We start from the raw sequence: 25,707 nt of genomic DNA, 5'->3' as shown, positions 1-25,707 counted from the left end.
CACAAGACAAGAGTCCCCGTGTCCGTCGGCGATGAGGGAGGTTTGATACGTTCAACGCACCGTACGCGTCACGCGTAAAAGCATATAGGAGAGGAGGAGAGCTTTAATGGCCCGTCAATTGATTTTACGATCGCGCAAGGCGTTTCAATTGCCACTGCGACTACACGAGCAATAATAGGCGTATTTGATTCGACGCCAGAGACGATGATTACAGTTTTTCAAGTAGGTATACTAAATTTTTTTTTTTTTTTTTTTTTTTTTCACGTTACAATGTATAGACGCAGGGAATTCTCTGGCACTTGTTTTCACGTGACTCGAACGTTACGGAATTTCGAACAACAGCCAGATATAGTTTCACAGAAAATGTTGTCCGCCGAACGGATGGACACGAGTTTAGCCGGCCTCCCATGTTAGTAAATACGAACCATAATTTATTGTGTCACGAATAAGCGTAATCGTTTGTAACGCTTGAGAAAATTTTGATTCCCCGACATGCGCGATTTGTGACTAAATTTTTCAAGCTTTCAGTATGACTATGGATTTTACGGTCAGTTACTTTTTTCACGAAATCGGGTTTTCAACGCGTTATCGCGAGGAGCATTTTAAATCATCGTTACGTTGGTCGCTCAAGAAAGTTGGAAATTACTCGCTTCGGTCACATTTCTTCACTAGAAACAATTGCCTAGAATTTGGAAGAATATCCTCTACGAGATAATATTTTGTTACGTCGAAAGTGTTTTCTTGTTTAAAATGAATTTTTTTTTTCTCAGAGTGATAAAGTATAATTTTATTCCAAGAGATTTTTCACCTGTAACTGTTGTTTTTTTTTTTTTTCAGTGTTTATAAACCTCCATGAGAGGTATATCCAAAACGAAACTGCGTGAAAAAAAGTTTTGTTAAATTAGTCCAAGGTCCCTCATCGAATACTTTATCTCAAATAAGCAAAAATGTTATGTTGCGTGTTTTCTTGACTTTGATCCAATGACACTCCGTCGTACCCTCTACTAGCTCCAGGGAGTGGCAAATTAATAATAACAACAAGTAATTTTCATTTCAAACAAACAACAACTCACATGTATACGCGAGTGTGCATTTCTTACGACAATAGCGGATAAGTGTCTCAAATAATGTTTACATTTTTATGCTTATTTTAAATCACAAGCATCTCTTAGGCGACACAATAAACAATAATCAATCGCGAAAAGTGAATGATAGTGGACACATTCCGCGTATCTGTACACGTAACTGGAAAAAATTGCCGAAAATGATCAGCTTCGCTCCATTCGATCGTAAATAAAAGAAGTAGCGACACACGCCCACACGTGGCAAAGCGTATTACGTGACCGTGAACACGTACTCTAACTCGTGTGGATATATATCGAGAGCTCATTGACTTTCCTCCTCAGTCTTATCCCTCTGTTAGCCGATAGGCCGCGTTACATCAGAAAAACACAACAGCGAGTACACCGACCGCGGCTCGATACGCGTGACGTATCGATTCTTCGTGGATTTTTCGCTGATGCGTGCGATTTTTTTTTGTTATCCTTTCATGGTTTCTTTTTTTTTTCTTTTTAGTCCGTTCGACCGTTCTATTGAGGTTGTGGTTTCGATTGTTACTGGGATGAGATATGGAACAAGCGTCGAGGCTTTTACTGTTTTTTTTTTTTCGCTAGTAGAAAAGAATGGATCGATTATGACCTTTTTTTCTTGATCTGTGTCATTGATACTTTTTAAAAACTTGTGTGTTTTTTCGTGTGCATTTTTTTTTTTTTTTTTTTTTTTATCTTTGTTAAAACATTAATAATTGTAACACAGATATTTACTGACTATAAAACACAACACTTTTTTAAAAATAAAGATAGAACACTAATTACGTAATAAAAGTGCAAAAGAAAGCACGACAAGACACCTTAAATTGATATGAGAAGCTGCTGGTGTGAAAAATACGAAAATTCGCTGATAAATAAAAACTGAAGTATAAAACAATTTTAATGACATCTCTTTTGTTGGTTCGAGTGATATATACATTCATCGGTACTTTCGTTATTTCTGTACTTGACGTTTATATTGAAATAAAAGCTGCATTTCAATCATTTATAAAAAAAAAAAGTGGCATAATATGGAGAGACGATTGGGTTAATTGGATACCGATGAATATAATGGAGGTACCGCTGCGATCGGTAATGGCTACGGAAAGTATTAAAATGACATTACTCTTCAATGCATAATCAATGCATGTGCCTCGCTTTAATTATTCAATGATTGATTTTTTTTTCTTTTTCTACTATTATATACAATTCATGCAAGTCGAGAGGATGTCATAATTTAGTGTCCGATCGAATGATTTCTTTTTTTTTATCAATACTTGATTATTGTGTTATCATACTGCGTCTTTCCAGAAAAGATGACGAGCAACAAACCCTGGAGTTACTGAATATCTCTTTGATTTTATATCACCCTCTTCAAAAGCATCAAATAGGTCAAAGTTGATAAATAAAATCGTATATAAATATATTTAATGCGTACGCACCTATCGAATGATGATGAAACATCTGATTGATGTGGCTTTGCTTTTTTTTTAAGAAGAAGAAAAAAAAAAAAACTACTTTTTAATGGACTGATCAAACATAAAAGCGCAAGAGACACGTGCATGCTTTATTCGTGACATTTTTCGTTTAGTTGCAAGCACCACTCAAACAAGGATCGTCAAAGTGATTCACGTAACGGATGTGCATCATAACATACACGGCGGCTATTCATATAAACCAAAAAAAACAACGGGCGATTTCGTCCCAACCGCGGAGTTTAGATAATCAGGTGCACACGATTTGACGAACGAGCTTGTTTACGCGTGCATAGAGCTCGAAACGTTGTGATTTTCGTCGCAGGTGGAGTGTTTATACTCAACGGATAGGCCGTTAGCGCGCGCTGTGAAAACAAGTTAAAAAGATACCATCTGCTGGTTGGTTTATAATTAATTTTTTTTTTTTTTTTTACCGTTTGTTCAAAAAAAAATTGCTCTAAAATTAGCCCGCGAGAATTGGTAAACAGTCGCGGGAAGGCACGTGCGCGTGACGGCGCATAACTTTTTGTCACTCAAATCTTCCGTTTTTGTTTTCTTTTTTTGTTTTTTACACTCGGCACTGCGAAAATTATCATTTTTACCATCAAATACGCGCCGTTGAGCGGAGTAAACGCGTGTCTGCAATAATTTCGACTTGTGCACGTGTATCTCGTAGCGATTCAGCGTTTATTGCGTGCCCATAATATTATGCACTTTCAGCGCGTATGTGTCAGTCCACTCGCGGTGAAAATCAAGTTTGAGAACGAAGTAGGTTCATGTTTCTATCATTCGCGAGTAAAATCATGCCGATTACGATGCACGAATATTTTCTTCCACTTCGAAGCAACGTTACTACGAATCTTGATTTATCTATCATCTATATACAAATATACACAATTTGCAAATTCACGGTAAATTTTCACGCGCTCGACCGTACAGTAAAGTTTTAGCGGTCATTTGCTATACATACCGATTTTCATGCGTGATCGGTGAAATCTCGACAAAGTGTTTTTGCAACTTTGCACAATTGCAGTGAAAATACTCAACTTTAGATCTACATTCAACATTAACCATCCAATCGCGCGCTCTCAGCCCTCACCAACGAAACTTAATCGCTCGCACTTTCTCGAGAGATCACCATGGTATAAGTATACACAGGTACAAAGGTACGAAATCTCGTTCGTCTCTCACTCCCGCATACTCGAATATATCATGTATATTAATTAATCGTTACAGTTTTATACATGTAGTCTGTAGTGCACGAGCCTCGGAAATCCTTGGTCAGACCACTTACGTATACAATCTCCCGAGCTCGGACGTATCCGGAAACTCGTGCGACTACTTATCGTACATACTACACAGTTGACGTTCCTTCATACCGTACGGCTATGACGTATCTCGTGCCTCCTTACAGTAACGCACCTACCTATATACACCGCAGGCGAGTCACGCGTCACACGTATACAGGTACAGTAAGAACTTTGAAGGCTTTTCCGACACTCGGTGTTCATGCAGTTTTTTGCACGCGTTAGCTCTCCAGTCGCGCGGATCTCTCTCTGTCTCTCGAGGCCACCCACTACCGCTATACGTATCTCTATGTATGCGTAATTATGTATAACGCGACTGCACCTTAAACTCGAAAGACCGAGACGTGCGAGCCCATAAGAGCTATACGGGGAAACCGGAGCTGTTATCCGTTTCGCTTGTAGGGGTTCAGCAGCCGTGGTAGAAACGCACCCCCGTCGTCCGCACGGATGTCTCAAAAATAAATGTCGGTGATCTCAGGGGCTTGGGCATATATATACATGGAAAAGAGACTGCAGTATACGACGATGGGATGTTAAGCTTGTACCAATTGCAATATGGGTTAATCAAATTTATCGCAACAAAGAGAGCGAGGCCGCGAAAAGGTCAGATGGATCTTAAAGATTTCAAACAACTGCTCCCCCGTACCTTAAAACGGCCCTCTGTTTTCGATGGTTCATCCGCAACGGAGCAAATTTTTCACTACAATTACCGCACATAAGTGGGGCATACGTATAACATATATATATATATGCATGACATTACAATAGCAGTGAGTGCACGAAAGCTCGAGTTTGCAGGGAGTGTAAAATGTACGTGTACTGCGCGGTGGGAAAGAGAAGAGACGGGAAGCCGTATGCATCCTGGGTGGAGACAGGGCTGGGGAAAAAAAAAAAAAAAAAGAGAAGAAGGATAACCAGCTAACTACGTACTACAACAACCATTCCTCTACATTCGGAAGTTCTTTGTTTGGAGTTGCGTATAGCTTTTGCTTTCGTGTATACTAACTTGTTCTTCTTGCTCCTCTTACTTTGCGTGTGCGTTGTACTGGTGATAGGAACAACAGTAATACCTACACGACAGAGGCTCGGCTCTTTTGTTTCTTATTGTTTGTTATACATCCTTCCTCTCCGTCTTGAACGCGAATTCTTTTTTCTTTTTTGTTTTTTTAAACGAAATTTTGCCGTAAAATCTATACTACACAACATGATGGTGGTGATGGTGGCTACACACACATACATATATATATACTGCTCTACAACGTGGGTGTATAAGTTTTGCGTCTATACATACAACATATATATTATACACAGAGAGAGAGAGATACTGAAAATGAAAATTGCTTGCTTACCAACTTGGAAATCAGCTTATACTTTTTATTTCTAGGGACTACCTAGAACAATAAAAATATTCAAGGCTATCTCCATATAAGGTACAAATTATGGAACGTTTGAATGGTGTGATTTATGATTATGTCAATCCTGGATTCAATTACATTTTTCTTTTTCCTGCTTCTTTCAAGTTCAAGTAAAACATGATGGTAACGCATCAAAAAACGCGGAGAAAAGCACCGGCCCTATATACTTCAACGCTTTATACCTCATGTAGGTGTGCAACGAAAAAAAAATAAAATGGCAACCTACGAAAAATATTTATCCACCTTTACTCCGCTTTTCTCCCGTACGTAGGTATACACCCGACGAAGCCGCGCAAGATGAAACGAAGAAAAAAAAAGGAATGACGTGCGTCATCAATACCGCTCACACGTGCGCGCGAACAGCTGAAAGTTCGTCGACACGATTAGGAACATTCGTCTATAATTGTATCGATCGAGGCAAAACGAGTTTCGAAAAAGTCTCCAAAAAAAGACGTGTTTATGACTGCGTTATGTATATAGGAGCTAAGGAGGAGGATATATGGAGGAACAATTTGCGGAAGCGACGAAAACGAGCGTCAGCAAACCATAGGGTTTCAGGCAATTTTTTTTTATCCCCTGGTCACGTACCTCGCTCTGGGTTTTTAACCCCAGCTCCTATTTGTACCTTATTCGTGCGAGGTTATTCACGAGGCAACTGCTGTTTTTTTTTTTTTTTTTTTTTTTTTTTTTCGCATTCCCAGCACGGGTGTGTGTATTATTACACGCGAGATTCGTTTCGATGACGCGCGTATAGAGTTATGATTTATGTGGATCAACAAAGAATGGAGGCGCTTCTGGGCCGTTTGATGATTTAACGGTACAAGTATATAGTTGCTTCGGCTATTGGTGAACTTTCTACAGTCAAAGATTCATCGCGACCATTGCAGGTACGTGCACTGTGAATCACAATATATTTATCGTTGTACTCGTACTTATTGTTCTTCGATGTATAATTTGGTATTGTTATCATTGGTCAAAATACCAATGGTCTTGTTAAAATGAGTATAAAAAAGGGGCAGTTTTTCCACGAAATAAGAGAAAAAACAACGTTTTCCTCGGAGACGAAACCTCCAATGACGTGACGGCTAGAGGGGAGGCTTGGAGATTAGGAAATTTTTCGAGAAGTCGAAAATATTTGCGCGGACTCACGGCCGAGTCGAGGGGTGTTGGTTTAACGCTCGATCGAGATATTAATAAGGCTGAGGTGTGCGATCGAAAACCGATAATCGTTGTATACAAAAGCGAACGAGTGTTCACTTTTCCACGTGAATTAACATTTTCTAATAATGTCGTAGGGGGGGGGGGGTATGATTATACAAACACAAGTGTACACGGTACAAGACGCAATTTTACGCAACTCGTGGCAACCGATCTAGTATATGAATTTTGACGCAACGCATTTGCATAATATACGACTACGGATGGAAAAACATTTCCCAGCACCGACACGCAAAAGAAGAGAACCGAGAAGTAGCAGCTGTATAAGGACAAAACGACAGCCATCCAAGTGCATTGACTTTTTCGAGCTGTACGTGAAAATGCACTCAAAGGGCAACACGTGTGTCGCGGTGCACGTACACATACGGAGGAAAAGAAGAGGAAAAGCGTCTGGCTCTGACGTCAGCTACCGTATATGCGTGTGGCATGTGTACATACAGGTAGATACCCTCGCGAGCGACTTCCTCGATATTGCAACGACTTTCCGCTGTCGACGCTGATCTTGAGATTTCTAGAATATTTTTTGAATTATTGAACGGCATTGGAGCAGCTGTGCTCTCCATCTCGGCTTTCAAACGAGACGGTTCGTGCGCACAGAATTCCTTTGGATTTTGATTTTTCCTTTTTTCGTTTGCAACAAAGTTACTCCGCAGATTGCAGCACTTGGGAGGGGAAACGTCGGGTACAGAAGGTAATATATTTTGACGTTTCGGCTCCTACGATGGACATTGAATTTTCTCGCGGGAATTCCGCTATCTAAATTTAAACCAGTGAAAATTTTCACTATTTTGGTAGTGAATATCTGTTTCACTTGAAGCTACGTGAAAATGTTCACTATTTAGATATAAGTTTTTTTTTTCACTTTCAATTAAGTGAGAATTCCACTTTTCTAAAGTGAGACGTTCTTCAAATCACTAATCGCTAAGAAATAGTCAAATAATTCACTATTTCGTGAAGTGAAAATTTATTTCACTGTGTACAAAGTGAAGTTGTCCTTCCACCAGTATCTACCCTATACATTGGACCGAGAATCCTCCAGTGTTCGCGCTGATGGTAGTGATGGTCGTCTGATCAATATTACGCCATATAAAGTTTTGTCGATCACAGTTAGTAAACACGATTTTATTAATATTAGCTTGTATATATAGTAAAGTGTAAAATTATCAAAGTGTATCTATTCATAATTTGCAAATATTGCCAGCAGTTTGTCAATGCTTTTTCATAAGGCAAATATTAGGTTATATGTCGTGTACCATGTGTCTATGACATACGTTGAAGTAAACGTGCCTCTCTGCAGTGTAAAATTTATTGTCATTTCACTCTGTGTATCATGTAGGATGCATTTCAGTTCATAATAAAAGTGCAGTGATTCAAGTATGATGTTATTACTGTTGTAGCAATTTATAAATACACCACTACTGCGTGGTGATGTGGAGACAATTTCACTGCTTGAAGTAGTGAAAATTTCACTGCTTTTAAGAGTTAAAATCATTTGACTATTTTATGAAGCGAATATTCACTATTTGCATGTGACCTGATCTTAACTGACGAGGGTAGTGAAAATTACACTATTAATCAGTGAAATTTCACTGGTTTAAATTTAGAGAGCAAACTCTTTTGTTTCACAGAACTTGATTTCTACTCGTGTATTGCCAAAAGGACAAAAATGGTACATTGGATTAGAATTTTTTTTCCATGCAAATGCGCGTTTAATAAAAACGAACGGCAACACTAATCTGATTTTATCGCTCCACGCGATGAGACGATAAATCTTGTTTAACGTAACGCTGCTTACGCGTCAGAGTTGCGTGTACACCCCAAAAACACCTTGGAAAATGCCGGAAGTGGAGCAAACGGTGTCGCGCTCGGCGGCGACGTCGGAGTCGAACTTGAAGACAAGTGCCAGGCGTTCACTAAATGCGAAGCTATACATTGTAAAAAAAATGCCATGTACCTACGTACAACAGTGTAGAAAATCCTTTCGGGATCAGTACACCGCGGGTCAGTATACACCACATCTCGCGTGACAGCAACCCCGTCGATCGATGGGATTACACGGTATGTATGTATACAAAGCGATAACACACGAGCGACGGAATTGCCTTTCTCTCATTTCGCTCTGCTCATCTTTTATTACTGTCTCCTTGGACTCCATACAAAACCCGCCGTCCCGTCGAGCGAACGCGGCATTAATCTCCCAGCAATTACGGCCCGCGTCAATATTAGATTTTAATCGCCGCGAAATGAAGCTTTTGTCCGCCGTCTCGGCGCTCCTTTTTCCTTCTGCCTCTCTCCCCGTTAACGATGAGAATTAAAGTAAAAGGGCGCACAGAAAGGGGGAGGGGGAAAAAATTACTTTCGCCGGACGGACTTTCTTTTCGAAGAGCAGCGCTTTTCAGCTCCTCTGCACTTGTACCTATGGGTATCGCGCGGATTTTTTTTCCTTTTTTTTAATAAGAATCACCCGCGAAGAGCAATTATCCATAAACATGTATAGTAACGGGGGGAGAGAGGAATAAAAAACACACAGCGCAATTATCGATCGAAAAGGATGTGTATCGCGAAATGGGAATACAGCGGCCTTGGACTCTCGATGAATAAAGATTCTTTTTTTTTTTTTTTTTTTTTTTTTTAAATTATTTCTAGGGTATCGCGCGCTTTGATCTGCGCGAGGATGTATACAATATACCACCTCGTTGACCGGGGACTTATTAAACGCGATTACGGCGCATAATGATGACCGCAGCAGCTTCAGCACTATGTAGTGACGGTGACGAGGAGAAGAAGAAGAAAAAACTAGAGCTTAGAGGCACTGGATTAGTGTGACAATCAAAATGGTAAGCGATTCGTGACGCGCGACCGATGATTACACCATTAGCTCAAGTGAGTAATTCCCTTGATGGTACGTCGATACTTATTTCGTGATGCATGCTCGAGTCGTCGTATGTACCGTGTGTGCGTGTAGGTATCGTCATCGGATAAGCTAATAATGGGCACTTGGAGATTTTTACTCGTTCATCTCGAGTGACCGTTTTTTGCCGAAGTAAAAGATCGGTGTCTCGGGATTAATGGAAATAAAAAGGCGATATTCTGTATATACACCACACGACGAAACAGTGTCTCCTATAAACAAGTTGTCAACCATTGCGCACGTGTTGGAAAAAAAGGGGCAAAAAATTACATGGTGGGAATCATCTTCCTCCTTTCCCTGCACGTTCATCTCCTTTGCTTTTTTTCAGCGCCCGCGGAAGGAGTCATCACCCATGGTGCACGCGTGTCACGCGAGAGAGAGAGAGAGAGAGAGTGAACAACGAATTCGCAATCTGCGAGCCGGGGAGATGAAAAAAAAGCGTGGACTAGAAAAGAGAGCCGCGGAGTGGATACGTGAGTTGTAAGGTGAGCTATTCGCTCTCTGGTTTTATTAATGACCCAGATGAGGGTAAATTTATGGACCGTCCTCGTTGTGGACACTGCGGCGTGAGTTTTTGTGGATACCCGGTGAGGAAGATGTTTGCAAAAAAAAGGAGGAGATTGTTATTAATGGATTGGATGGATGATTTAGTGGTACGTGTCAAAATTACACGTAGTCGTGTTTTATTGGAAAAAAGCTACATGCACGTACCCTTACGTGAAATAATGAACAATGGAATTTCATTAGTTTCGAAATCCGTACTTTATCCAGGGGATGTACAACAATCAAAGTGACTTTTCACACGTACTTATTTTTCTTCGCACGGGTGTGCTTCACCTTCACTGAGAGTGTAACATTATACCATTGTTATCGATCGTTTTTTCTACAGCAATTTACTGAATTTACATGGCATGCAAAATTACTGCCGTACATTGATTTATCGGCTCTTTTTCGAGGCCTATACGTACAACAATGTGTTGATTGTATTTTTTATTTTTCTTTCACAAATTTTTCCAATTCATCGTGGCAGCAGTGAAAATTCATCCGAGCGTTGAACTTGTCACTTTTCCAACTTCCACGCGAAACAAAACGTTCATATTTAAATTGTAACTATATACAATTGGAGGAATGAAAAAAAAAAAAAAAAAAAAGCGCTGAAAGCGCGAGAACAAGGAGACGTTAACGAGGCACTGCAGCCAAGTGCGAATAAATGTACGTATACATGTATATATATATGCATGGATGATTTTAAACGAAGAGTCTCAAATCAACGCCAACAGCCAGCAATTTACTCGCTCTCCCGGGCAAGTATGCTTACGAAAATTCCAAGAGGAAAAGGAGGAGAAAACCATCGCGGATACTATATTTTCAGTCGCAATAAAGTACGAGACCTGCATTGTCCAGTAGATGCCGAACATCAATCAAAAGCCTTTGGCCGAAAAGGCACATGGGTGTAGCAAGTATCGAGAAGAAGAGTCCGGCGCGAATAAAGGAACGGGTCGCCGTGTCATTGTCCGTGTATAATATGTACCTACTGGTGACTTGCTCTCTCTCTCTGGTAGACACACAGTGGTAGCGAGCTACGTGTGGGTATCGCAGTGCGAATCAAGGCTAACAAGAGAGAGACGGGGCAGGAAAGAGAGGAAGAAAGAAAGAGAAAGAGACGTAACGCGCACGAGACCTCGAGAGGAATCTACATGCCTATAATATAGTGTGCCCGCGGCGTCGCGCGCGAGAGTTTGGCGCCGAGTGCGATTGACGAGGAGGTTTCCTTTCTTACGTTTTTTATGTGTGTACCCTCACGTCGGATTCCCACTCGTATACATATACATATCTGAGTCACGGAGAGTTGACTCAACGTTTGCCGGGAGCACTGAGAGACTCGTTGCGTTTTTTTTCCCCTTTCTTTCTTTCTTTCTTCTTCATATCGACGCGTATAGTAGGACCATTAAAATTTCGGTCGCTCGTAGGAGTGCTCTTTTTGAGAGTCTGCTCTGTCGAGCCTTATTGGGACGCTGCAGTGTTTTTTTATGAGAAAAATTCATTGCCGACCTCAACTTTCGAAAGTTTCAACCGTGTTGACTTTGTATAAGTGTACCACCATAGCAATTGGCGAGTATGGCTACCGATATAGTGATTTACGTCTCAAACTTTAACTACGTGCACGCATATTGAATACCAAACTCCGAGGTGACTTTCATCTCTCGAGGAGGTGCTTAATCGTGACACGAGTTTATTGATAAACTACTGAATCGTGTCAATGGATGCACCGTACAAAGTACATCGAGTATCTTATTTTCAGAGGGTACATTAATTATTCACAAAACAATCATTCATATCAGATTCTACGAAAACAACGACGATGTTTGTACGGTTTAACCCATGAGTTGTTATCAGCGGCAATCGGATCATCAAAACGATGGATGGGAAATTCTCTAAAAAAAAAAAAGAAAAAAAAGAAAAAAACAGCCTCTATTTAGAACAATCGCCTGCCATCGTCTTCAGGTTCATCTCCATCGGGCGGTTAGGTATTTAATTTCAAAAGACAAGCGAGTATCATCGCACGCGAGTCATTACTCTTAACCAATGAAAGATCACGATGACAATGGTAAAAGACCCTCCCCGACTTTGTTTTTTCGCGGACCGGCAGCAGCGACCGAGACGAATGAATCACTGGCGTCGGATGAGATCCCATTTTCATATTATATATATATATACCTACACACCACGCACGAGTAAAATCAAAATCAACCGGGGAATTCCTCATCCGCGTGTATGGGTACTCTATTATTCCATTAGGCAGAGCGTCTTTTTTTCACTACAACTTCGCAACACGCGAGGGAAAGAAACAAATAAACCAGAAGTGCTTGTTTCCATTGTATTGTTATGTCGCAGGTGTACATATATACTTTACGATGCAACCGTGGGAGGTAAAACAATCGTATGTTATATTTTTCTCACCTCTATACGTGTCTATACTCGATTACGACCAATTTTAATGAATCTGTGAGTTTTTTGATTAATTTGATGGAGTTATAAAAAAGGATTTCGTAAAACCTCCCTATAAGTTTGCTTCACCACGCGCAAGTACCAGCTTCGTGTCAATCGGCGATTTCGATGTATCATCCACGGCTATCGATCTCCCGCAGAACCCAAAATCCACAATATACCGTCCTCGTAAAATACCTAGATACCTACACGATACGCGCTTCAACTCCGACATAACAAGCCGGCCGTAAATAACGCCCGATTTAATAAATATACCTTCCTCGATGAAGCCGAGTCGCAAGAAAGAAAAAAAAAACAAAAAAAAAAAAAAAAAGAAAAATTTAACGAGGTCGACAAACCTGCACAGCGCCCGAGGTAAAGCCTTCCACCCCGCGACCCACGCACCTAATAGAAACGCGCATCCGGCGAGCAGATGGTCGCGTTAACCCACTTTGCGATACTAATTAATGGGATGGCACTCTCTCGGTGGGCCGAAAATATACAAACAACACAAGGGGTGGGTCGACGCACCGGCGTGCCCGAAATACCGCGCGTCATATCCCCGCCCCGATACCCGCGGCAGAGCATCGACATATATATTTATAGAAGCCGCGTATACCGGCGCCGAAAAATAAACGGTCGCATCTCTTCCCTCGGCGGTGATCTCTTGGCCGAGCGTTGCTCGTTCGTTTTGATCCGTTTACGCCGAAACGAGGGAGGTTGCGTTCCCCCCGGGGATCGGGGTCAGGGATACAGGTACGCGCGAGGCTAAGCAGAAAATGGCCATGTACGAGGGGGATATGGCTTTGGTGAAGGAAAAAAAAAAAAACAGCGAGAAGGTGGAATTTCGTGCGAATGGCGAAAGAAAGGAAAACACACGCGTAAACGGGGAGATAATCGAAGCGTCAATTAGCACCGATGAAAATCGGTACACGCGTGTGTAATTGCGCTTATCTTTGACGTTGGATGCCGGTCTTTCCCAGAAAGCTCGTCGCGCGCTCAATTTATTCATCCCATGCGTATAATCGGCTCTCCCGATCGCTCGCGCAAGACGGGATCCGTTGGCGAGAGATTATCACGCTCGATTTGCCGAAATCTCATCTCCTAGCTTCGCTTCGCGTTAACTTTGAAACGCGTTCGCGGAAAGAGGTATTATACTTTACATTGCAAACGCGCCCAAGAGAGGGAAAGAACTTCCGCGAGAGGGAGGGGGGGGCATAGAGCAAAGTGGTACAGGAAATCTGAAAGTCATTAGAACGACAGAGAGAGAGAGAGAGAGTGTCCATTTTACAGCGTGTGGCGCGCGTAACTTTGTGTTATGTTTAATGACGTGCGTATGGGCTGGCGCGCGAGGTGGGGAGAATTAATGAGTTTCCGAGCTAATTTCCATCTAATGAGCAGGAAAGCTCGAGTTTCTTTCTTCTTTTCTTTTTCTTCTCGGCGCGTGTAACACTCGTGATGCAGGAAGGAGGTGCACGGTGCCGTGGAAAATTCAACAGAGGTGAAAAGTTGTTCCGTCGCGTCCGATGGGCTAAAATGGAATTTCAACTTTTCACGGTGTCAAGGAGGAGGGGCTGGAATTTGTTTCCCCCCCCCCATACAGATTGATGATGTATACACATTATCTGCACCGGGGGTTTTCTCCCTCTCTCTTCCTTACTTAGTGATTTTTTCTTTTTATATTTATTTTGGAAAATGAAGTTTGACCAACTTTTGCTTGTGACTCAGGCAAAGTTAAACGCCGAAGGGCACACCCTCCAACTTTTTTCGTTATCCAAATCCCCTTTGCTCTCAAATTGCAACATATATTATATACCGAGCCGTACGATATTTAACTTTGTTTTTCGTCTCGAAACTGCTCGGTAAATATGTTTTGTTCAACAATTCAATTTTAATTAATCAGTTGATTAAATTAACGCATCGCATTTGGTTCACCTCAACGAGCAAACCCCCATTGAAGGTCGACGATGCAACCGAAACGTCACGGCAGGGATTTCCCGGCGTCGCGTCGAAATCAGTAGTAACAGCCGATTACGGTAAGCCACGGAAGATACGTCGAGGATTGTGACAGAACCTTCGCAGCGAGCCTACTTATTTCCAGCCACTCCGAGCATCAGCCAATGGGAAACTTGTTCTACTTTGGAAAGATCTCCAACACCCTCTTTTTTTCCGCGTGAAAGTACCACGTACTCTGCAAAATCATCGGTTTTAACGGAGGGGCTGAAGATTATCGGCGCACGTGTCGTGCGACACACACGAGTCGAGAAATGTGCACGGCTTTTGTGCGGTCCACTCCCGAAGGTAAAAAAAAAAAAAAACAGAAAAGGAACAAGGAGAGGTCCATCCTTGCACTTGGCAAACGGCCACCTCTTATACTGTACGGCGTAGAAGGCGAAGGTAAAAAAAAGAAAAAAAAGAAAAAAAAAAAAAAAAAAAAAAAAAAAGAAACAAAGAAAGACGCGGTTGCAACGACCAAGAAATAGAATAGGGAGGAAGAGTGTTATTTGATTAAAAAAAAAAAAAAAAAAAAAAAAAAGTGGCGGCTCCCTCCGTAAGGTGTAGATATAAACAATGAGCCCTCCACCCTCTGTATATTTCAAGGAAAAAAGGTACACGGATACAGACCCACTCACCGATGACTAGAGGAACAACGCACGCGTATGTTACATATAGGACACAAGTGGGTATACCTGGACGCGCACACGTTCACCCTCCTCCTCCTCCTCATTCTTTTCTTGCTCTCCGTTGCCGCGGCTGATGTGTGTTTGCGCACGTATTATATTATTATACGTGTGGCGGCGACTGGCAGCCTATACCTACCTATCCCCTATATACACACACCCGTCCCCGTCTCTCTGCAGCTGGTGGTGTTGTTGTACGAGGCAACGCGCGCGAGGGAGCGAGAGGGAAAGAAGACCGGGAGGGAGAGAGAGAGAACACACCGAGCGTCGACCGACCGACTCTCTCGGGCTGTATAATACACCCGCCAGTTCGGAGCAGCGGCTGCCGAGAGTCAGTCTACCGCGAGCTGCCGCTCGGAGAGGTGGAGTCGTTTGTTGTTTTTGCCATTTTTTTTGTCGCCCAAAGCAGTTATAACAATAAGATATAAATTATCAGCAAAGCCAATCATTCTCGCACGTGAGAGTAAAAAATTAAAAAAAAATCAAACGCGTGTCGAAAGCTCAAAAACGGAGTTTCTCCTTTTCGTTTTGCAGTACCTATAATCGCGCACGTAGTACGAACCTTTTACGCGTTATTTTATGCACGTTACCGCATCGCAGTTGTGAATTATATCAAATCAAACAACAAGATCAAGGACCGTCACGTTTAGTTTCGGAAACTATACTCGCAAGCTCTCACCTCTGGATCATCGCTGTCGAGGTAGGTTTTGTCGCGTCAACATAGAACACTTAAAAAAATTAAAAAAAAAAAAAAAACCTCAAGTCCAACCAAGCGTTAGCTCGCTCCTTCTTTCGATATTCCAATTTTCTCTCTCAGGACTTTGTATAGCCTCCTCTCAGGATTATGTGTCAGATCGCCTCTACTCCTCCGCGTGTACACACGTGAGCGACGATCTACGTATAGGATACAACGTAAAAGAGGCGAGCGCGCGCGATTCGCGATCTTTGAAAACAATGTGTAGGTGTATACACGCGCTAAAGTATATGTAACGCGAAACACGTACGTACATACAAATAAAGAGAGTACGATGTACTCGGATTATATATATACACGCGATACCCTCCTTTTCACGCGGAGCTTTCTCCGCTTTTCCGGCTTTTTTTTTTTCATTTTTTTTTTCTTCTATCTACCCGATCTCCTCGCAACATCCAAAGACGCATTTGCACCCAAGTTGGCTCACATATATCGGGATGCAGACATGTATAGGTTCGCGATGACAGTTACGACGATGGAAAAATCATACACATGCGAGAAAGAAGCAAGTGCGACTGCAACACCATTGACCACATATAATAATAATAATAATAACAATATATACCTACCCTACACACATGTACAGCCGGTGGTCAGGTGCTTGTGGTTCGTATACACATATCATAATAGCCGCGTATATAAGTACCCACGTGCGTATACGTAACGCTCGTACTGGTTTGCAATTCACTTTGCGTTAAATCATCCAATCGGACAAGTAAAATTTATATCAAAGCGTTAGTGGCCCCTTCCATATACAGAGAGAGAGAGAGAGAGAGAGAGCACGACATATCGATCTGTTTATCATACACACATACACGGGTAATTTAAGTGGCGCGTTATCTGGCAAACATGTATTCACCTATACTAAGTATATAAATTTACGTTGCGGAGGGTGAGCGAGGCAGCTTTGCTGGCCTATTACGGTGGATGTTGCACGTATATGCACATATACATACGCGTTGGGTCGATGCGCCGCGCCGACGAAGTTGCAGAGAAGTATATATCATATACTTACTGCAGAGAGAGGAGAAAACCGTACAGACGTTCACGGGTATAATGTGTGTGTTGTATGGATGTTGCAAGTCTACGAGTGGTTACATTATTCGTGTATATGTTCACGAGAGCGCGCGTACGAATATTATACGATGTGCGTTTCTTTGCCCCTGCTCGTCATCGGTGTGCGATAAAAAAAAAAAAAAAAAAAAAAAAAATGAAAGTGCGAGCAATCAATGATAAAGTATTCAATGGACGATCGGTTTTTCGTGCAATACACCTTGTACGCGAACGACAGCGCGAAGCCGGGCTGTATATCGTAAAGTTCAGGGGGAGAAGGAGAGAGGGAGGGGAGAAAAAAAAAAAAAAAAAAAAGCCAACGGCGGATAAGATAAACGCGAAATTAACCTGCAGAGCGACATCAACGGTTGTGTGGATTATTGTATATACTCGTCTCGTGGTATCGATCGGCACTCCGATGATTACCTTTTAGTCTTACTCGCGACTCGCGTGCGAATCCGAAATTCTATACTCCCTCGTGTATGGACACAAGCGTAAATCCTTGGCTCGTCGTTCGGTGTAGGGGAAAACACACACACACCCACGTTATACAAGAATATCAAGTATATATGAGCGGAGAAGGAGCGCTTGGTTCGTCTCCTGAAAAAAAGAGGTAAAAAACAAAACAAAAACAAAAACAAAAAATCGGCCGGTACTCGGCGCGCGCTTGGAATACTGGTCCTTTACGTAACGCTTGGCGCGCGTTAATTGCATAACCCATACCCACCGGCACGGATACTCGCTTATACGCTCTCGGAGTGACTTTTTTCTTCTTCTTCTTCTTCTCCTCCTCGCCGGAGGAGGAAGCGAAGGTAAGGGCGAGCCGGGATCTACGCTTATGTATACGTGTATCGCCTCAACTTTGAGTTTTGCGAGGGTATACAGCCGACGCGTTTCGATATTATACACACCTCGGGGAGGGAGAAAAAAAAGTCAGGGCACCTGATGCAAATGTTCGATCTCCAATGTATATACCCATGACAATATACGCGGAAGTTGCCGATATTTACTCTCCTAGCCGGCCTTTCCGAAGAGCCGAGTTTGATCAACCGGACCGTGATCGGTATGTACACACCTACGCGGGAGCGCGTAGTTTTTTGCGGGTATGAATGGAAATTAGCGCGTCAGCCGTATACTGAAACGTATTTTCACACATACAGGTACTTATTCGGCACGTGTTAAAACGAGAAATTTTAAGTGCGATCGGGGGACGTAAGTTACTACAGCGAAAATCTGCAGCCGCGATTCGCGGGTAGTTAAGAATTAACCGTCTCCCGGCCTCGCGGTTCAATTATCACCACTCACGTATTCCGTCTCCCCCCGCGCCAGCAAACAAAAGCAGTCGGATGAGATAAACGACCTCTCTCACAATAACGCCTCGAGCTATCCGCGGATGGGCAAACACTCTACACGCGTTCGTATACGCGCTCTTGTCGCAGTAAAGTGTAATCACCGACTCTCTCTTTTTTCTTTCAAACTGCATCAACTGCAGTAAAACGATCGAAACGACGTATCAGACGTAATACATATATACCCTATATAAGTGCCGGCCACTCGATAAATCTATACATACAAGTGTTCAGCGAATGAAAAGTCGTAAATCTCTCTCACGTCGCGCAAAAGTAGTCCTTGCTCTCTGGCGTTGTATATTATACTCTCTATAGCGTGCTGTGTGGGATAACGTGTGTATGGTGCGCGAAGGAATTTTTGGGCTGCTTCCAAAAAACAAAAAAAAAAAAAAAAAAAAAAAAAAACAAGTTCTCCAGCCGAGGAGGTAGAGAGAGATGAGCTTTTTCTCGAATCAGGTGCGTTGTCTTCCCTCTCTCGCTTATATGTACGGGGCGAAGAACTGTGTCGATTAAGCGGCTCGGCGCGAAAACAATAAATTTTCGCTTCATCGCACGGCCGAGACGAGAAAGGCGGCGCCTACTGTGCTTTTTTAACTTTGCTGCTTCCTGCGACTTGATTATTATTGTTTTTCTTTTTGTTTTTTTTTTTTCACACAACGACAGTAAACACTCGCGTGAAAAATACGACGACACAAGTTATCGAACGATGAACAAACACAGCCCGAAAACAACGGGGTATATACCAACCGCGCCATCGCCCAAGAAAAGCCGCTAATGGAATAACAAAGCGGTTCTCGCGCTCCATGCAAATCGCATCATCCCCCCAAACCACTCGGTAAATTATTCACGCTCAAGCCCTATTCGCTCATCTATCGCTTGAACGTATACAAACGACTACCCCTGCCACTTGTCTCCGCAACAATTACTCCTATTTCCTCCGCCCTACCGGCAAAACAGACGCGCGTCCATCCAAGACCCATCACCCATGTACATGACCAGTCAGCCCGGCGAAGAAGAAGAAGTGAAAGTGGATGAGTCTCGGGCTCTTGTGTACCTTGTACGCGATATATGTATATGTATATACAAGTCCGAGCCAAAAACCGCGAACGAGGAAAACAACGTTAAGGTCGCGGTGTGTCGCAAAAATGCCGTAACCATCAGCCAATATGATAAATCCCCCCCCTCCCCCAATCGAGAGTACAAGTGGCTCGAGGTCGCTCTCGATCGTCTCGACCTTATCGACCACCCACGTACCTATACCTGCAATAGAGGCTTTTGTGGGCTTTTCGAAGAATAGTACTGCCGTGGGGGACTCTTCGGAGCTTTCGGCTTTCGGGCGGGATGAACGATTTCCCCCTCACTTTGAACTGCCCCCTTTGGGCCGCACAGATACAGACCCCCCCCCCCCCCGATGAGGAAGAACAAGAGCACTGTCAATCAGAGTTTTTTCATTGTCATGCAAAGACAAGTATATTTGGAGGCCGTTGGTTTGTTGACTGTTTCGTCAAAACTGGGCGTATAGGTATATGTGGGTAACTAAATAGCTCGTTTGCGGGGAGATTTGAGAGTGATGGGTACGAACGACCGTGGCCTCTCTCCCTCGAGCGAACGGGTCGTAAATCTTGGACGGGGCAAGCGTTTCGGAGCGCTCGTTATTATATGGTCCGGGAGTAGAATTAATACCCCCCTGGGATCAAGGGGGGGCGAGTACTTTGGATAGCGACTCATCTGATCCCGATGACGATGCTGGCGAGTGCGTTACAACCAGGGCTGGCCCGACTCCAGTACACCCGTATAAGCGTATATACCCAAGTGCATGCAATCCAAGGGTCGTTGGTATGGTTGCATGGGAGCTCGTGTTTTAACCTGTACAACCGTTACAGGCGCATAAACGAATTAAGAGTTTTTTTTCAAGGTATTGTGCATACCGTTTCCGCACCAAATTAAGTCCCGCGGTTGCAGGTGTGTCCTGCGAAAACGTCGCGATCGTGCTGTACTGTGGTGCACGAATGAAAGAAAAAAGAAAGAAGATTACTCGAACAAACTCCAACGCGATCCAATTAAGAGAAAAAAAAAAAGAAATACGAGGGACGGGGGAAGGGTGATAAGTTTGAGAAACTTTTTCTTCCCAGCCACTGTATGTCTTGTATATACAGCTGTGGCATCCGGTTGCAATTGTATCCCTCACACGTGTGTACTTGTGGTACAAGGGTTTCGAACAAGTACAGCGTTTCGGCTACATTTCAGAGTCTACTACTTTGTCGCTACAGTTTTCCCGGTCTGTTACCACTATATAGTATATACACGCTCTTCCATCGTTACTTTGGATTAAGTAACAAATTTCTTCGTTTGCAGATTTGCTCTAGCCCCTTCCATAGTCGAGGTACGCGACATGTGCCGCTGGCTTGTTACCAAGCTAACTAAACTTATCCTTTTTTTCATTTCGGTAAATAGTAAAAAATTTCCTTTTCAGCGACAAATTGTCCATAAATTTATAAGTTGGGGTTGTTACTTGGTACGCCGCTATCTTGATACATGTGCAGGTACGTGCTGAATATTGGTATATATACACCCGGAAAGTGTGTATCGTACAAAAAAAAAAGAAAAAAAAAAAAAGAACGACCCATGAGCTCTCGGAGGTCGCGGTTTTTGCGATGTTAAAACTCATTTTCTATCCAATAAAAAAAAAAAAAAAAAAAAAATGAGCGCGTGGGTAGATTTAAAAAAACGCACGCCATAGCCTTCCGAAACGTGCCTCGAGGCGATTGTTCTTCCCTAGTTTGAATGAAAGTCGCGTGCTACCTTAGCCGTGTTCTTTTGTTGCAAAGCTACATAAAGAGGAGGATAAACGAGCAGAAGCTAAAGACGGAGAACGTGGAGAGTTATTGGAAAATTATTCGGCCGAGTGCGCCTCACGGCTCCTTCGGGCGATTGCGCTTTTCCACTGCGAACTACAGCCGAGTGTTTGTTTCGCCACACCTGCTTTGCGTTTGTTTTTTATTTTAACCAACCAACGGGGGTGATGCGTCTTAGCTGCGCGAGGACGACGCGGGAAAAAAATGCAAAGTTGCCCCACATGTTGCAACGCACGTCGGTGGTTACCATATTATGGTCGCGCGTGTATGGATATACATATATATAGGTATCCAGGATGGGCTAAACAATTTCATCAACTGTGCTAATAAAACAACACTTATAGTCTTTGCTGTGAAAAGTTATATCTTTCGATCACCAAGTGTAGCGTGTGTCCTCGAGACTGTCGATTAAGGGAGGGTTGATCTTGCAGCGATTGACTAAAGAAGGTGAACCCGTGGTTTCTCTATATAACTCATCTTTGTGTACACGACTTTACGTTCCTATGTATATTACAGAGATCGAGAGTAAACGCAGGTATGCAGACCGGTATATTTAGAAAACCAGAGGACAGATGAATAATTCATCGACCGAATTTCATAAATAGACGTCGAGGCGATGGAATTTACGTCTCTGTTTGTTGCCCACGATCGGCAGTAATTATTTGCGAAAGAGAAAATGCATTTTAGATGGCCATTGAAAAATAATAATTGTATACCGTGCGGTCTCGTCGTCGACCAACTGATTTTCCTTCGGCGACTCACCTTCGAACGAGTTCACACGGGGTTGGAATGGAACCTCATCTCATCGTTTTTTTTAAAGTCTGCCCGGCAATTTATCCCATTCCACCACAAAATACGAATTCAGAAAAGCCAAACCAAACCACGAAGCCAACGACGACGAAATGCACAGGTTAAATTTAACTCGCGTATATACGGCCGCGACGAACATAAATTCAGATCAGGCGGCAGGTGCTTCGCGGAAGCTCTAGTGGGTGCAAGCGAAGAAAAAAAAATGGCACACGCCACGGAGTCGTGGAGGAAACTCTCCCACCGACGATTACAACCGAATCGCCGATTGAGCGTCTCATGTGGTCTCGTATCGCAAACACAAGTAACCCCCTCCCCCGCCAGTTCGCACGTTGCCGATCCACGTGATCGGTATGGTACTCTCGTATATGCCGTGAAAAAAAGGCCACGAGCGTCGATGAGAAACAGGTTATATGTAGAGGAAAAATTGGAGGATGTTACGGCAACTCGGTTCGGAAGGTCGTGCGGGACTCGTTGATAGTTTAGCGGCCGGCGACTTCTGTTGCGGACCGATCTTTGGAGGGCAATACCGGACCGAGTGGCGCAACCGGGCCGCAGGGGTCTTGTACATAATCAGCGTTTATCAATTCTTCTGGAAAGGGGGGAGGAATCGACATAAAAATACACATCATCAACACGCAAAGTCGATCGTGTTTGTTTTCCCGGTCTTATTTTTAATGGCCGGTTTTTTCGAGCCACGATGATTTGGCTGGAATTAAGATTCGAGAAAAAACGAAATTACGAGCCAATTAGCCTAAACAAGTAAGTAGGTATACCCATACTCATGCACAAAAAAACTCGACTGACGTGTTTGTCTCCCGGACTCTGTTGATCCATAGCAGCGCCAGTCGCGCATATAATTGTCGTATTTATCGGGACCTAATAGCCACCATTAGTTTTCAGATGAAACCCGCGAGCGAGTACATTAGTATTCGCGTCGAAATTTCGCAACTGCGGAGGGGCTATTTCGCTTTATCGACATCCTCGCGTAGAGGCGTTAAATTTTACGTTTACGACTCGTAAGTTCGAGGTCCTCTCGGCGCTTGTTTATGTTTTCGCGCGCTTACACCAGAAAGCCATTCAAACGAGTGGCAAAATTAACGTGGCCCCGCTAATCGACGACACCACGATCGTTTGATGAAAATGACGCGAGAGGATAACGACACGATGTGTTGAGAAAACTTTTCCACTGGTAAAAAAAACAAAAAAAAAAAAAAAAATATTTTCTACATAATTTTCATTACAATCACGCGCAGAGCAACTTCCGGGCAAGCTACAACTTTGGCCAACTTTCGCGAGACTGCGATAATGCATGCGATAACTTTGCAAGCCGTGCGATTCCCTGGGATCATAATTTCTCCCCCTCTGTTTCTCCGAGGCAAGAAGATTGTCGACATCTTTGGTATGGATAGGTGTACCACTCGAACTAATCCCAACTGTTGTATTTGCATGTTTCAGAAGGACTGATGTGAGAGGAGGGATCCATCGAGGAAAGATGCCCGGCCACCGCCAGCCCAGCTCCCTCGAGGCCCTGAGCCTGGGGCGCGTCTGCCAGGTGCTGGACGGCACCTGCCGGCGACTGCAGGCCTGGTCCCTCGAGACCTCGGTCGCCTCGGTGATCGTCTACGCGAAGCAAAGCGTACGCCCGTACTTTGCCAACGCCCTCACGGCCCGTCTCCGGTCGCAAGTCATCGAGGAGACGACGCGCATGCTCTTTGGGCCCTCCACGGACGGCTCGACCCTCATTGCCGGCCCTGCCCCACTGTACCTGCTCGCCCTCCTCCTCGGCCACGACATCAAGCGGCTCAAGGTCAACATGTGCTGCTACTACGGCTGCAGCCACCAGACGGCCATACTCCGGCTCCTGGCCAGCGAGGGCTCGGGCCTCGAGTCCCTCGAGCTCGCCCGCTCCGCCCTCCTCGGCCTCGACATCAAGCTCCTCGGCTCCGCCCTCCTCAGCATGAAGAACCTCCAAAAGCTCACTCTGCGCAACATAGCCAACGACGCTGTCCTCCAGATAGTCGGCATGAACTGCCCGAGGCTGGTCCTGCTGGACGTCGCGTGCTCCCGCCAGGTCACCGACGCCGGGCTCAAGCAGCTCCTGCTCTACGCCGAGTTCCGCGACAGAGCCCAACTCTCGCAGACCACCACCACCACCACCGAGTCTCTTTCTCCCGCCTCGTCGTCGTCTACGTCGCGCTGGTCCAGGTCGTTCAAGAGTTTGTGGTCGAAGCTGAGGTTCCGGGCACCGGGCACAGGTGGCCAGGGTGGCACCGTCAAGTCCGACAAGCACGCCGACAGACAGCAGGTCCTGCTGTACCACTGCGAGAGCAAGAACCCGCTGTGCAACACCCTGCGCGTCCTCAACGTCGCCAACACGGGGGTGACGAGCGCCGGGGTGTTGTTGGCCCTGATGCACGTGCCCCGGCTCGAGTCCCTCGCCGAGTACTCGCACATGGGCAGGGTCGTCGAGATCATGAAGCGCGGCGTCATCGACTTCAAGCGGCCGTTCAGCCTGACGCAGGTGCGCAGCTGTCGCACGACCCCCGGCCGGCTCGAGCTCCTAGCCCACGCGTGCCCCCGCGTCGAGAGGCTCCACATATCCGAGCCCCACCACCCGCCCGAGGCCCTACGGCTCTTCCCGCACGTGACCTCGCTCAGCGTCCACGGCATACCCGTGCAAAAGCAATGGCTCGAGGGCTTCTACGGCTACCTACGGACCCACGGGCCCAACTTGCGCGAGCTCGACCTACGGGTCGCCCAGAGCGACGCGCCCCTCGACATCGATCTCCGCGAGATATTCGCCAGCTGCCCGAACCTGCGGGCCTTCACCAAGGACGGCTCCAACGTCGTTTGGTCGCCGGGGCCGGACCCACCTGCCCTCAAGTGCCTCAGGCGCGTCCAGGTCGGCAGGAAGGTCACGGCACTGGCCATCACCAAAATCCTGTCGTTGGCCCCGGAGCTGAAGGCTCTGCACGTCCACAGCTGCTTCGACCTGACCAACGAGCAGCTCGAGCGGCTCCTCAGCGAGCAGCCTCGAGCCGCCGTCCATCACCGGTCCTCGAGACGCGGCGCTGGTGGGCCGGAGGGTGGGAACAGCCTCGTGCGGAACCTCGAGTGCTTCTACATATACGAGGCGAGCAAGATATCCGCCGCGACGGTCCTTAGTATGTTCAAGAGCTGCGGCGGCCTGAGGAGGATCGGCAACCTGGCCAACTGGGGCCTCGACTGCGAGGGCGTCAAGACCCTCCGGGGCACCCTAGCCAAGGCGAACCTCGACGTCGACCTGTGCCCCGGCTCCCACTGGTTCTGGAGCGACTGCATACAGTAGCTAATCAGCCCGACTCGGAGCAGGTGAAAGTTCACCGCGACGTGTGAAAGTTTACGAGGAAAAAAAAAAAAACAATAATCTCGCGCGCTCGGTCCAAGAGATTAGATAGCTGCCATTAGCCTGTAATTAAGTATAATTATGTCCTCCGACAAAAAGCAGACTGCAAATTCATCAGTATTATTCGTACTATGTGTATAAAGATGTATCGAGAGGCGAGAGAGGGAGCGTGTGATAACGATGCGCGCGCGCGCGCGAAACGGGACGGCTCCTCTCGCCGCGGAAAAGAAAGCAGAGGTGATGGAGAAGAACTCGATTCGAGAGAAAGGTCTTCTCGTTTCGTGTGCGTGCATACTTAATATGCCCGATTGTCTCGGCGTGCGGATTGTGCGTCAAAAAAAAAAGTATACTCCATATTTACACAACCGCACACACAAGCTGCCGTTGTACAATTGTAACGTCATAGGTGTATAGCTTA

General features: G+C 44.7%; 2 protein-coding genes across 3 annotated transcripts in view; one reads left to right on the top strand and one right to left on the bottom strand.

Annotated features, from left to right (window-relative positions):
• The window catches only part of TTLL5 (Tubulin tyrosine ligase-like 5), a 56,412-nt gene that overhangs the window by 8,906 nt on the left and 21,799 nt on the right, over positions 1-25,707 (bottom strand). The window lies entirely within an intron of this gene.
• On the top strand, positions 15,415-25,298 carry LOC106641973 (uncharacterized). Its single transcript, XM_014356589.2, has 2 exons — positions 15,415-15,783; positions 23,360-25,298. Exon 2 carries the CDS (start codon positions 23,397-23,399, stop codon positions 25,230-25,232), a length of 1,836 nt encoding a protein of 611 aa, XP_014212075.2. The 5' UTR covers positions 15,415-15,783; positions 23,360-23,396; the 3' UTR covers positions 25,233-25,298.

The sequence above is a fragment of the Copidosoma floridanum genome, unplaced genomic scaffold (genome assembly GCF_036245765.1).
Source record: "Copidosoma floridanum isolate Cflo_tuat_1 unplaced genomic scaffold, Cflo_Japanese_pri ptg000013l, whole genome shotgun sequence".
In the NCBI taxonomy this organism is placed as follows: Eukaryota; Metazoa; Arthropoda; class Insecta; order Hymenoptera; family Encyrtidae; genus Copidosoma; species Copidosoma floridanum.
Note: the sequence above shows the minus strand (reverse complement) of the source record. Positions and strands in the feature narration are given on the sequence as shown.

Excerpts from the sequence above, each read along its gene's own strand:
- LOC106641973 (XM_014356589.2), top strand. The coding sequence starts at position 23,397 with ATGCCCGGCCACCGCCAGCCCAGCTCCCTCGAGGCCCTGAGCCTGGGG.